This window comes from Pyrus communis, chromosome 13 (genome assembly GCF_963583255.1).
Source record: "Pyrus communis chromosome 13, drPyrComm1.1, whole genome shotgun sequence".
Classification (NCBI taxonomy): domain Eukaryota; kingdom Viridiplantae; phylum Streptophyta; class Magnoliopsida; order Rosales; family Rosaceae; genus Pyrus; species Pyrus communis.
In genome coordinates, this window is record NC_084815.1 from 815,730 (window position 1) to 829,398 (window position 13,669).

Here is a 13,669-nt window from a genome sequence, read left to right on the forward strand (position 1 = left end):
AGTTTTGCATCCCAATGATCAGTACTAATTAAACTACAATTAAAATTGGTAGACAAATAAAATAATTTTGCCATTTTGCATCCACAGTAACCCACGTGATGATAATTAAATTAATAACCAATTTACTTGCTTGTAACATTAGCATTAACTTTTCTAGTTGCTATTGTCACCGTTGAAATAATATTTTCAGCTATGAAATTTTTGAAAAATCGATTCAAAAATCAGATGGAAGATGGATAAATGATAACATGGTTATTTTTATAGAGAGATAAATATGTGATGATATTGATAATGATGTTGTCATGCAACGCTTCCAAAACATGAAAACGCGTCGAGAAATATTATAATATATTGTATGTAAAACTTTATAAGTTAATATATAAGTGTGTTTTTTAAGTAAATTCTTGAGCCTTTTACTGTGGTTTTGTTATTTGAGGATGCCGTTGTTCATACAAATCTCTAACTTCATAGCTGAATGTACACTAGAACTATGGAGGCGATCTTTGATTTTCTCAGCATCAATCACCAACCTTTATAACCTACGTGGTGAGAAAAATATAGATGCTGCTAGTGTGCTAAGAGAAAGCATCTTCTTAACAAGATTTTTTGCAATAGAAAAAGGCAAATCTACAATTTAATGGAATATTATTTTTGTTTTCCTCCATGTATTCTAACCCAAAACAATCAGCAGCACAATTTAAAAGAACAGAAAAGAAAGGGAAAAACATGGCGTGAGAAGCCATGGAGTTGGATGGACAAGCAGAGGCCGTTCACCAAAATAGCAATTTTCTTTTGCAAATTGGAATCTCAAGAGACATGGATAGCTCAGGAGATATCTCTCTCACAAACGAACTGCAACAACAAATTGGAAGCAACGGTAGATGTTTACCTTTTTGTACATGCGGCCAATATCCATAATTATCTATTTATATTTCACAAGTAAACGATTATACTGATAATACTGTATTTATTTAAACGGTTACCCATAACTATAGCCATCAAGTATAAAAGAGCGAATAATTGTGGTTATCCAAACCGTCAGATATTTTGGCCATCCTAGTCAATGCCATGTCAATATAACATCAAGCTATCTCCAATTGAGAGGGCTAAAGGTCAAAAAGCAAAACAAATGGCCCAATTTGCCCAAAACTCATCTTCAACCGATAGATGAGCTATAATTCCATGGAGCCTACCATGCATTATTTAGCCAAAAGGACACCAGGTTGGCTAAATGTTGCCTTTCTCTTAGCCCTTTGTTTAGACTCAACTCCTCAATTGCAATAATTGATTCAAATTAAATGGGTACATTTAAAAACATCTAACAGTAGTTTAATTAAATTAACCAATAAATTTAAAATATAAACTTAAAATTAATAAATTATTGAGAGGACTAAGTTTAGCCCATTCGGTTAAATATGATATATATAAGTATGACCTGATACTGTTCATTTAAAAATAATTGTTTCCAAGGCGATAATTATGCACGTGGGCTAAACATATAATTCTAAACAGGACTATGCTTAGCCCTTTCTATTAGAGATGGTTAGTATTACTTCCTCAAACATGTATCGTAGGAAAGAGACTTCAATGACCTTGTGTCAAAGACTATCTCCATGGCCTTCTACCCTACAATGCTATGATGCCGGTGAACTCGTTCCACCCAATCCTAGTATTTTACTATCGTAAGAGAAGTCTCGTAGGAGTACTAATAGGTGCAGTTTCCTGTGAAATTTCCAATTACCACATCTGCATACCTCAATTTTTATACATCATTCATGTATGAACTGCATTACTGCCGATAAAAGCACATACCTCACAAATGCAGAAACCATAAGCACAAAAGGAGGAGGTTAGTAAATGCAAGGGCGAGGAAAACATGGTCAAACAAGTAATACCAAAACTCACAAATGACATTGACAGAATTGACATTTAAAACACTAGTCGCTAAAAAACATGGGCACTTTCATTCATTGATTTGAGTCAGTAAGTAGTCTGCAGGAAGCAACTGTGTACAAAATGCCACACAACAAAAACAACATCCAAAGACTCTTACTTTTAACCCACTCTCAAATATTTTTAACCCTCTCCCCTGTTTTCTTTTACCTAGTTTCACTGTAGTTTCTCTTTTGCCTTTTATAGAACTAACTGTACACAAAGACTGTAGAGATTATGCCCCCCTCTCAATTTGCAGACCTACTTTTAACCACATAACAGATATTAAGCTCTTGCACTTTTGCTAAAGTTTTAGGCTTTTCTGGATATCCCGAAACATACTGGAAAATCCACTTCCGCTGGCTAAAAACCCAAATCTTTTTTTAAGGAGTGCCTACTCCAAGGAAATCAATGAAATGGATGGTGGTGATCTTCTCATGATGCAGATTTTGATTTTCCCCAGATAAGGACAGATTGGTCCTGGTGGTGGTGACTGAGTCATCCCCAGAAATATCTGAATTTGAATCTGATTGATGGCCAGAAGTATCCACACCCTTCATAGCTGCAGCTGCCGCTCCCACTCCTCTCGCTGGCCCAGTGCTCCTGCAGAAACCATTCCCATTGCTACCAATCATCTTTTTAAATCCCCCATCACTTGATGATGAGCCTGCAACAACAAAAAAGTAATAATAAGTAACAAATATATATTATAATTTTAAATAAACTAATTAACTTATTATTCTCGTCCAAACTCGTTTAACTTTCTGATGAGATCCGGTGCATATGAGTTTGGCATAATCCGCACCGACCAATGAACAATTTGGTCATGCATTTGTTATGATTCATTTATAAAGTGAAAAAAGAGGTAACATAAGGAACAGTCACATACCTATATGTGATCCAAAGTTTTGGTGGTGATGAAAATGATGGAACTTGGTGAAAAAGGTGGGAGGTGGTTTGTTTGAGGGAGTGAGGGAGAGATCAGTGCATGTTGAGGCAGACTGAGTGCTGTCATCATTGATGGTGCTTATTGAGATGGTTGATTCAGTACTGGTGGAAGGATTTTTTGGGAAATTAGCAACCACATGAGGAGGAGGTGCAGGAGGAGATGGAGGTGGAGGAGAAGAGGGCTTTCTCCTCTTGAAAACATTGGATTGCTCTCGGTGTCTTCTGGCCATGATCACATGCCAATGGTTCTTCACAGCATTGTCAGTCCTTCCAGGGAAGAGCCTTGCAATCATTGCCCATTTGTTGCCATAGAGTCTGTGGGCAACCAACAGCCTCTCTTCTTCATCCTCACTGAAGGCCCTTTTGTTGATCCTTGGATCTAGCTGGTTGAACCACCTCAATCTGCAACTCTTCCCTACAAATCAAAAATCAGATGATGAACAATGTCAAATTAATTAGTTTACATTTTTATAATAAAAAACATGTAAAGAGCAGTGAATTTCCGCACATTTTTTTAACACCCTTTTTTTACATCCGACGGATAGAAATAAATATGGGTGCGAAAAAGGAAAAAATGAGTGTGCGAAAATCGTTGAACTTTGAAAGTAACAAATTCAAAGAGGGGGATAAAAAGGTTTACCTGATCTACCATCAAGTTTCTCAGCTATTATGTTCCAGTTTTGAGGACCATATTGTCCCACAAGTTCTTTGAGCTTTGAGTCTTCAGCTGGTCTCCAATGGCCTCTGGCACAACTCTTAGCACTAGTTCTCCCACCAGCAGGGCTCCTATCTTCATCATCATCTTCCTCTCCAACAAGATTCAAATTCAAAGGCACGGGCCTTTTCAGATCAACCCCAAAAAGCACACCATGATCGCTTATATTTTTTGGTCCCCCATTTTCCAAAGCTTGAAAACTCCATGGTTTGTTGGTTTGCTGGGATGATGAGGGACTGAAAGGCCCAAGCCCCATTGCAGAAGTAGAAGAACCACCAAAGGTGTTTGAGAGAGAAAGTTGATTAGAAACAGGAGGTGGTGGCAAAAAGTTCAAATCTTTGTATCTGGTGAAACCATCACAATCACTCCTCAGATGTTGAAAACCCATTAGTAACTCTCACTTGGAAAATTAACCCACCAAACAGAAATCAGAAGGGTAAAAACCCAAGATGCAGAATTTTGGAAGAAAATGGAAGAAAAAAAGCAGAAAACTTGGGGTGGTTTCTTTATCAAACAGAAAAAGTGCAATGCCACAGGGTAGAACAACAGAAACCAAGACTCGGGTTTTTTCTGTTAGACCACTCTATCTGTGAGATCACTCTCTCTGTTAGATCACTCAAACAAAGGTCTGTTTGGCAGGGAAGAAAGTGAGAGAAAATGCAAGAGAAAAAGCAGAAACCAGAGAAAATCTATTAAACAAGAAAGGGAACAGGAAACAGAGAAATGGGTTTGGTTTGGGAGAAAGAAATAAACAAAAAAACCGCACGGTTGAAATTTGATTCTCTCCTCCTCTCAAAGAGCCAGGGTGCTTATTTTTAAACTGATATCATCATCACACACACTCTCTCTCTCTCTCTCTCTCTCTCTCTCTCTCTAATATAGAAAAAATGGGGTGGTGGGATTGTTTGGAAAGCAGGAAAGTCTGTGCTGTTGTGCATGCACTTCGAGAACCGCTCGTGTGGGTGGTGGTGGTGGGGATCCAGCCTCTCTCTCTCTCTCTCTCTCTCTCTCTCTCTCTCTCTCTCACTAAAAACCGATGCTTTTGAGTTTTGAGATTTTCGTGAGTGTTGGGTAGGGGATTAATGTAGTCGTAGAAGTACTACTAGTTGTACTCGTAGTGCTGCATTGCTTGTCCCATCTTCTTTTATTTATTTATTTTTCTTGTGCGTTGGAAAACCAGAATCTGTTTGTCTGTTTGCGAAACGTTTCTTTTGCCTTGGTTTTCAAAGAACGGAAATTTTCAGCGACCGAAGTCTTAATCTTCATCCCCACCACCTGTCATTGCCCTTCTGTGCTCTCGTACCACCATAACTGAAAATACTATTGTCATTATTATTATTTTTTCCATATATGATACTCGGACTATAAGTACATTTCACGCCAACGAAGTTTGATGTCAATTTCAAAACGGGGGGCACCAAGTTTTTATTTTTCCACTTTGCACTCCCGATATTTTGAAATTTGTTCAATGTACATTTTCCGTCAAATTGTAATCTTTATTATGTTATTGAGAGTCCGAGGCCAACGAAATTCAATAGGATGCTTCTCATATTTACACTTTTTTTTTAGACTCTTTTGGCACTATGATTACAATAAAACAAAATGTGTGAATTGGACGAATTTTAAAACATCAGAGTGCAATGTGAAATAATAAAAAATTCATGTTTGATTTTCGAACTAACACCAAAACTCAACTGTTCTAGAACTACCTATCCAATCATATTCAACTACTTTCTATTTGTTTAAATTTGATTTCCTTTTATTATTTTTCTTTCTTTTTCCCCCCTTTTCCTTTGTATTATTCCATATTTGTAAATAGTGCGTGCATGTCCTTGTTGCAGGATCCAACTTGGCAAATTGTACCAGCCTAACCAAAGTGCTTTTTTCATGTTCTTCTGCAAGCAAACGTTTTTCATTCGACCGACTAATTAAGAGTTGAATAGCTGTGGCAGTTTTTTATTTTTTTTTATTTAATAAACGATATTATCTATACCAAGTTGTGAGAGAGTTGGTTAAGTCTCGTAATGGTAAAGAAATAATGTAGTTCAAATTCGTTTTTGAGCTAACTGTAGCATGTTTTTTACGAATCTCGACATTGGAATTAAAGGTGATTTCGGAAATAACTGGATTGGAAACAAATTTATCAATTTCCATTCCAAAAATTTGAAGATTCGAAATTTCTAAATTCAAAATTTTCAACGGTGTTGCGTCAAAATATTTTTTGGCAATAATGGCAGATTAAATGTATATGACCTAGAAAAAAATGACAGGTTAGATGCAAATAAAAGAATTATGGAATTTTCTTTGTCTCATTGTGAAGAATTATTCATTCTTCTCATCTGATCATGAACATAAAGCGAGTGTTTTTTTGCAACAATGGCAAATTAAATGTATATGACCTAGAAAAAAAATGACAGTTTAAATGCAATTAAAAGAATTCTTGAATTTTCTTTTTCTCATCGAAAAAGAATTATTCATCATTCTTATATGATCGTGACAAAAAACGAGTTTTTCTGGCAACAATGGCACCTTAAATCTATATGACCTAGAAAAAAAATGACAGTTTAGATGCAAATGCAATTAAAAGAATTATGGAATTTTCTTTTTATCATAAAAAATAATTATTCAATCATTTACATCTGATTGTGAACATAAAACGATATTTTTCTTAATAATGAGATGAAGTAAAAAAGAGAAAAATCACAATTTTGTCGAATCTCATGTCTGGGGCCTTTAGGCCGCTAGACGTAGAATTTTATCTCAAAATAACCTCAGTGCAATTTAACAACAACTCTCACTTTAATATACATTTTTACAAACAACCTCTTCTTCGATCTGGGACAATTGCATTTATTCAACGATTCCTAAATGCCTTCGGACATATCATTCCTAATATCTTATAACAATCGCTATGTAAAATCACTAGAAGAATTTGCCTCATATAAACATATTTTCACTATTCAGCCATCCAAAGTATAATTGACGGCCAATATATGAACTGTTTTTTTTTCTCTTTTAAGTATCGAGGACCAACTAGAACTGGCTAGTCGACAAAGTTTTCGAAAGATAACTTGCAACAATTTTGTCCTCGCAACGAAATGAAACCAAAACTAAACTTTAAGTGGAATTACGCTTAGGGGATGTTAACCATCGTAATTAACTTAGGTTCTACAACAAAATTAATTGGAAGAATGAGAAGTAGTTCAACTTACTTACAAGCCCATTCAGGGTCCCTTCTCCCATCAATGTGAGATTCGTTCTCAACACACCTCCTCATATATTGCGAATTTTCAAGTTTAACACATGAGCAACACAACCAGGTAACGTTAAGCACGTGTGGCCGCTTGACTACACATGTGGGATAATCTGCTCTGTTACTATGAAGAAATATGGGTTTCCATCATAGAATTTTTTTTTGTCGAAATGATTATAGAACTAATTGGCAATATGAAAACTAACCCACAATCCCTATCCATTAAAGCAAGAGTTGTGTTGATCTAGAGCTTAAGTGAGACTTAAGCCTGTAAGTTACTTAACTCTATGAGAGATTGTTTAGTGTGCTTGGAATATAAGTATGCTTTAAGTATTATTATACAAGTAGAGTGATATTTCAAAAAAAAAAAAAATCTTTCTACTCGTATGATAATTGACATATCCCCATATTTTGAATACATTGAAAAATCTTTTTCGAAAGACATGAAATGACATGTTCTGTTCTTCTAAAACAACAAACGAAGGAAACCGGAGTATAAGTAAAACCAAAGAAACTTGATTGACAATGCAATGCAAGTGATCGGCTTTAACTTTGCACAACCAACGTCGCCATACCCATCATTACATTTTATTTACCCCAAGAACACTCATCATTGCGTTTCACATTAAAAAACCAAAAAAAATGGTAACAAAAATAAAAGAAAGATAAAAGTAAATCCCATCACACAAAAGAAAAAATCACATCAAGAAAGAGAGTGAGTGAAAGATCTCGTTGTCATTGCCCCGAATCTGCGTAACAGAGAGAGAGGGCAAAGAGAGTAGTAAGGAAAGAATTGAGATTTACTCCAGATCTTTATGTAAGACTTTAGAATCGTAGGTCGAAAGATTTAGATTGTTTAAGAGAAAAAAAATTATATCATTTAAGTTTTTTTATGTGTTTAAGTTGATCAGTTGGATGGATTAATAAGAGTTGTAAAATTAGAATTTGAGTAGTGCGAATCTCTTAATATCGGCACAGATACAAAGATTTAGAATAAATCTCAATTATAAAAAAAGCACTAATAGGAATACATTTTTTCTCACTATTATTAAGTGGCAACGATGCTAATCATTTAGTAATTATTATTATATAAGTTCAATGTAATATAATTTTTACATAAATTTTGAAATTCAAAATTTACTTAGCAACGATTAATAAAGTGGTAAAATGGTGAGTTAAAATATTTTCCAGAAAACAACGCACCTTGCAAACGTCTGAGTTTTCTGATACGCACACGTGCGAACGATGAGGGAGGAAGAGCATAGAGACGCAGCGACCGACAACGGTTCATCGGTTTCCTGCTAACGTAAACACAATATTTTAATAATCTTAAAAATTAGATTAGTGGGCTTTTGATTAATTAATTTTTATTTACATTTTTGGCATCAGCATTATTGTTATTTTTACTTTTTTGGTCCATGCTTTCTCCACCGCATCTCCCATGCGCTGCCGTTTTGTCTGTTTCCCGAAACCGTTTGGCTTTTGCGTTTGGGGCTTCCGGTTACACGTGCGGTTGAATCGTTGTCGTACACGCGAACGGTGTTACTGGGGCATGACAATCTGGGGGCAACGAAATCTATGAGGATATTGGACGTGGGTCCCGTATTCAAAAAGATTTTTGATCGGCATACAAGATTGTACATATCTTTTTATTATACAAATTGTAAGATTTGTATGTTAAAAAATTAATAATTTAAAACATAAAATTTCTCACTTGTATTTCTATTACAATAAAAAAATTCTTCCGCACTTGGACAATATGTTAAGAAAGTGTTTGGGGAAAGTGTATGGACGAAAGTACCCCCGTGGTGTTGCGTGGAGGTGTTGGATGGACGAAAGTACCCACATGCCCTCGTCCACAGGATGTTCAAAATCTAATATCATTAGCGGTTGAGTTCATCATGACATGATAATATCATGCACAATTTTTCTCAGATGGTAAATATCATGAACGCTTTGCCTCTTGTAGTAGGAATCCAAATTTTTTTTCAGGATAATGTCGTCTTAATAATTCATAAAAATAAAATTACATCTTATTTATACTTCAAATTCGTGTCGCTTTTTGTTTTTGAACTTTTTGGAGGATATTTTCTTTCACGTTACGTGTTTGTTTAATATTGAATTTGATAATCCATTAGGGCTAAGGTATTTTTAAGGAAGAAATGGAAATCAGCTTCTAAATTTGTCAAAATTAAAAGTAAAAGTAATGAATTAGTCATGAAATGACCTCAAATTGAATAAAACACCATACAACTAGTTCATCTAGTTCCACTAGCATAGACAAGATTTAGAAGTTGATATTCGTTCCACTTTCTTTGGTATAACTTGAACTAGTAACTTAACACATAAAATTTAATCTTAGATACTAAATGTGACATACTTACACGTATTGACACAATTGGTGTGAGATCAGCATTTTCAATGTCCCCGTTACAAAACTGTAATAATCACAAATATGCACATTGCAATTGGCACAATGTGTTACTTGTGGCAAACTAGGTAACTTGATCCATTAATTTCCAAGTGCATTGCAACAAAGCCTATATAGTTCACGGAATTAAAGTCATTTCTTCAAGCAATAACTTAGGGGATGTGACTTTAATTTTAATTTTAATAATAGTGCGTTCAGTTTGTTATCATGTAGTGTTCAAAAAGTTGTTTAAGTATACATGGCAATGATATAAAATATGTCTTCACACAAAAAAAAAAAATATAAAATATGTGGAATTATGAATTAGGTCTGTTTCCTTTATAAACAAAAAGAACACAAAGAGCAGCCTTTGTTGAAAAAGAACAACAAAATTAGCTAATGGCAGCAATTACAACTTCATTTGACTGACCCTTTTGAAAAAGAATAACAAAATTAGCTAATGGCAGCAATTACTACTTCATTTGTATGACCCTTTTTAATAAAGTGAATAATGTTGGCAGAAAGACTTTCCCTAATAATCACAAAAACTTTTCTTTGTAGTTACATATAACAAATAAACTTTGTTATATATTTAAGAAAGTTAGAAAAAGTTGAGGTTTCATTGTAAAATTAATTGGTAATATAGAAAGTTAACTTACTTATAAGATCATGCAAGATTCCTCCTCCTATTAATATGAGATTCATTCTCAATATGCTTCCTCACGTGTGGTGAATTTTCAAACCTAACACGTGGATAATGTAGCGGGATGACGTGAAGCACTTGTACCCGTTTGGCTTCACATGTGGGACAACTTACTCTTATACCACGAATAAAATTGAGGTTCCACCATATAACCAATTGACAATATGAAGAATAATCCAACTTACTTATAAAGGCTATATAAAGTTACTTCTCCCATCGATGTGAAATTCATTCTCAATATATATTAATCAAACATCAAACAAATAGAAGATTAATTAAGAAAGATAATTAGAAACATCATATACAAGGAGGGTTTTCACGTTAATGGAGTGCAAAAGTTAAAATTACGTACCATAGAGAGAATCATAGAACTATACTTTATAGTACTGTTTTCAAATACATACGTTTGTGTCAATATGGTGGTAATTACTAATTACCGTGCACGTGATTAACTATAATCAGTAATCAAGGAATCCAAATAGGAGGATCACATCAACATTTTCAACTAATTTCCGTCTTAATATAAGATAAAGACATCTCGTTAACAACTTCGTGATGCACCATGTTGATTAGTTCTAGGTAAAGATTAATTTGGCTGCTTCATCAACATTTTCAATATTTCCGTCTTAATATAAGATAACGACATCTCATTAACAACTCTGTGGTGCAGATCATGTTGGTTAGTTCTTGGTAAAGATTAATTTGGATGCTTCAACATGAAAAGTACGAATTAGTTAATTAAATCTTGTATAACAGTAAAAAATAATAATTACACACTCTTCTTCTCTCCCGACACGACACCTGCTTAATTTTATTCGTGTTTTTATTAGATTTATTCAGGTTGATAATCAGAAATAATGAAATAGATGTATGAATATTAAAATGTAACGTGTGATGAGTTATCATTTTCTTAACTAGCAGAGAGCACACACTTTGTGTGTGTGAACAATTTCTCTTGATAAGTGCATATTTTTCTTAATATTACATAATTACTGTTTTGTCATAGGAAAAATAGGTATATGATTGTTATTTTCTCAAAAAATGAGGGAAAAATAGGAAAAATAAGGATATGATTGTCAAAAGGTACAAAATTAAAGCCTCTTCAACTACCCACATTCTCCCACGTTCTCTTCAAACGCAACCGTTTCAGTTCATTCAAACTATCCAAAAAACATCATGATTTCACTTACGTGTATAAAAAAATGATGGTGGGATAATTTCTCTTAATAAGTGCATATTTTTTTATCATATGTAAATATTTTGATACAAAATTACTATTTTACCCTCCTTATGTAATTATTGTGCATCAAAAGTGAGGGTAAAATAGAAAAAAAAGGGAAAAGTTCAAAAAATACAAAATTACTATTTTACCCTCCTCATGTCAACATTGTGTATCAAAAATGAGGACAAAATTGAAAAAAAAGGGTAAAAAGTTGACAAGGCCTTTTCTCTCGAATATAAGAATAGAATAGATAATAATGCCTAATTGCCTATCTGTCGACGAAAACAAGAGGGAATAATTACGAGAAACTAATTAGATTAAAGAAATGATTAGTTATCTATACAATTCAGTTCTTGTTAATTTGTTCCTTGTACACATATCATGCCGTTAGCCGAGATTATCTTTAGTCACAATCATAGTTCATATATAGATGTCCCACCCAATGTTCTTTTGTTTGTTTTCTATTCCCTTTTTCTTGCTGAATGATGAGTCGATGACCCTTAATTTGTTGCATGCATGAACCAAAGGGCCTACTATAACTTTTGACCCCCACAGAGACCACGAGCTACAAAAGCCTTTTTGTTTTACTTGGAATAATACTTGGTGGAATCGGTACAATTAACCAAGTGACCAACCCCCCCCCCCCCCCACAAACAATTTCAAGGAATTCTCTTTGTTTTTTATATGGTTATGGAAAAGATTTCGAGAAAGCGACTAATTAAGCTGTGATTTTAATGCTACTCAGTATTCAATGTATGAATATTTTAATCGTTAAATTTTATTTACATAATTGTTAAATCGTATATTATCAATTATAATCATTTATTTTCTGTAGCACTCAAAGTTACGTACTATTAAAATAAAAATCACTGGATTAAAAACATTCTAGATGTAGTTGTGGTGCATGTCACTCTATGATTACACATGTGTACAATATATCGATGTCTTGGGTCTCCATCAGAAAGATAGGTTGTTATTCTCAATCTCTCAGTCGTCATGCATAGGTTTTATAGTATTAGGTTTAGGGTGTCACCTCCTGCCGACGAAATGAATGGAAACCCTACCCAATTACCAAGCGACCAGTACACATCCACTACGTACTACTGCGATTCATGTGGGAGCTAGTTTTTCTTGAGTGGAAATTTTTCTCAAGAAGGCTAGTTTCATGTTTCTAATTTTATATGCCGTCGTTAAGCTTACAATACGAGCAGTCTAATTAATAATACAAATAGAAATTTAGGGAAACTTACAAGAAAAAATAAATCCATAATTCGAGATGAGATACCCTTTACGAAGATATGGAGGTTACAGGTCTCAAAATTTGAAGCCAAATGTAGATTAATTTCAACAAATTAGATAACTAATATGAGCTCGAAGTTTCCTTTCTGACTCCCGGAACTTCTTCGTAGTGGCTTCACTATACAGAAAAAATTATCATGCCGTCACTTTAACGTATAAATTTCGAAGCCGTTTAAACTAATGATGAGATGGGCATTGCAACACAATTGGAACCCTAGGTTCAATTTTGTTTTTCTTTTGATTTATAGAACATTTTTTTACCAAAAGTTTGCACTAAGTGGAAGTTATTTATTGGGTAAATCACATTTTCATACCTCAGGTTTGAGGTTTATTTCAATTCCTTACAATATCTTCAAAACATTTCACTTTCATACCTTAAGTACTATTTTATTTCAAAATAATATCTCCGTTATATTTTCCATCCATTAATCCATTAAATGCTGACGTGACTGCCACATATATGTCACGTGGCTGCCACATATATGCCACGTGGTTGCCAAATGTCTGCCACGTGACAAAAAAAAAATAATTTTTTAATTTTTTTTTTTTAAAACATGAAAAAAAAAAAAAAAAAAAACTTGAAAAAGCAGAAACCCACCCTATCCCTGCAACCCCTCTTCTCCCTCCCAAGCATCCCAACCACCTCCCTCTCCTCCACTCTCTTCACCTCCCCTCCCATCCAAAACCCCATCCCATCCCACCCAAAACCTGAATTTTCTCACCTAAAAAAATAAAATAAAATAAAATAAAATTGAAACACACAGCAACCCACAGTCTGCAAGAAGAGGAAGAAGAAGAAGGAGGAAGAAAGAAAGAAAAAAAATTGAAACTATCCCTCCCCCCTCCCAACTGACCCATATCTGTAACAACAAGATAAATAAGAAGAAGAAGAGACCCACATCTGCAAGAAGAAGAAGAAGAAGAAGAAGAAGAAGAAGAAGAAGAAGAAGAAGAAGAAGAAGAAGAAGAGGAAGAGGGAGGGAGGGAGGGAGGGGAAAAAAAAATTGAAACTATCCCTCCCGTTCCCCCCGCCCCCCCCGACCCAGCTCCCTTCCATCCCCCCCACCCAACGACCCTCCCGCGAAACCCAGATCCCATATCCCCCCCCTCCCGCCCAGCGACCCTCCGTGCCTAGATCCCCCCCCCCCCCCCCCCCCCCCCGCGAAGATGATTTATGGGATTTTTTT

General features: G+C 34.8%; 1 protein-coding gene across 1 annotated transcript; it reads right to left on the reverse strand.

Annotated features, from left to right (window-relative positions):
* Positions 1-1,922: 1,922 nt before the first annotated feature.
* On the reverse strand, positions 1,923-4,623 carry LOC137713864 (transcription factor CSA-like). Its single transcript, XM_068453217.1, has 3 exons — positions 3,521-4,623; positions 2,822-3,295; positions 1,923-2,599 (listed from the first exon to the last, which is right to left on the reverse strand). The coding sequence occupies exons 1-3, from the start codon at positions 3,981-3,983 to the stop codon at positions 2,316-2,318; spliced, it is 1,221 nt and encodes a 406-aa protein (XP_068309318.1). The 5' UTR covers positions 3,984-4,623; the 3' UTR covers positions 1,923-2,315.
* Between the last annotated feature and the right edge of the window lie 9,046 nt (positions 4,624-13,669).

What these genes read in the sequence shown, in the direction of transcription:
- LOC137713864 (XM_068453217.1), bottom strand. Translation starts at nt 3,983, where the DNA reads ATGGGTTTTCAACATCTGAGGAGTGATTGTGATGGTTTCACCAGATAC. An exon ending in GAAACTTGATGGTAGATCAG is followed by an intron (nt 3,296 to 3,520) that starts GTAAACCTTTTT and finishes TTTGATTTGTAG; the next exon opens with GGAAGAGTTGCAGATTGAGG. An exon ending in AAACTTTGGATCACATATAG is followed by an intron (nt 2,600 to 2,821) that starts GTATGTGACTGT and finishes TTGTTGTTGCAG; the next exon opens with GCTCATCATCAAGTGATGGG.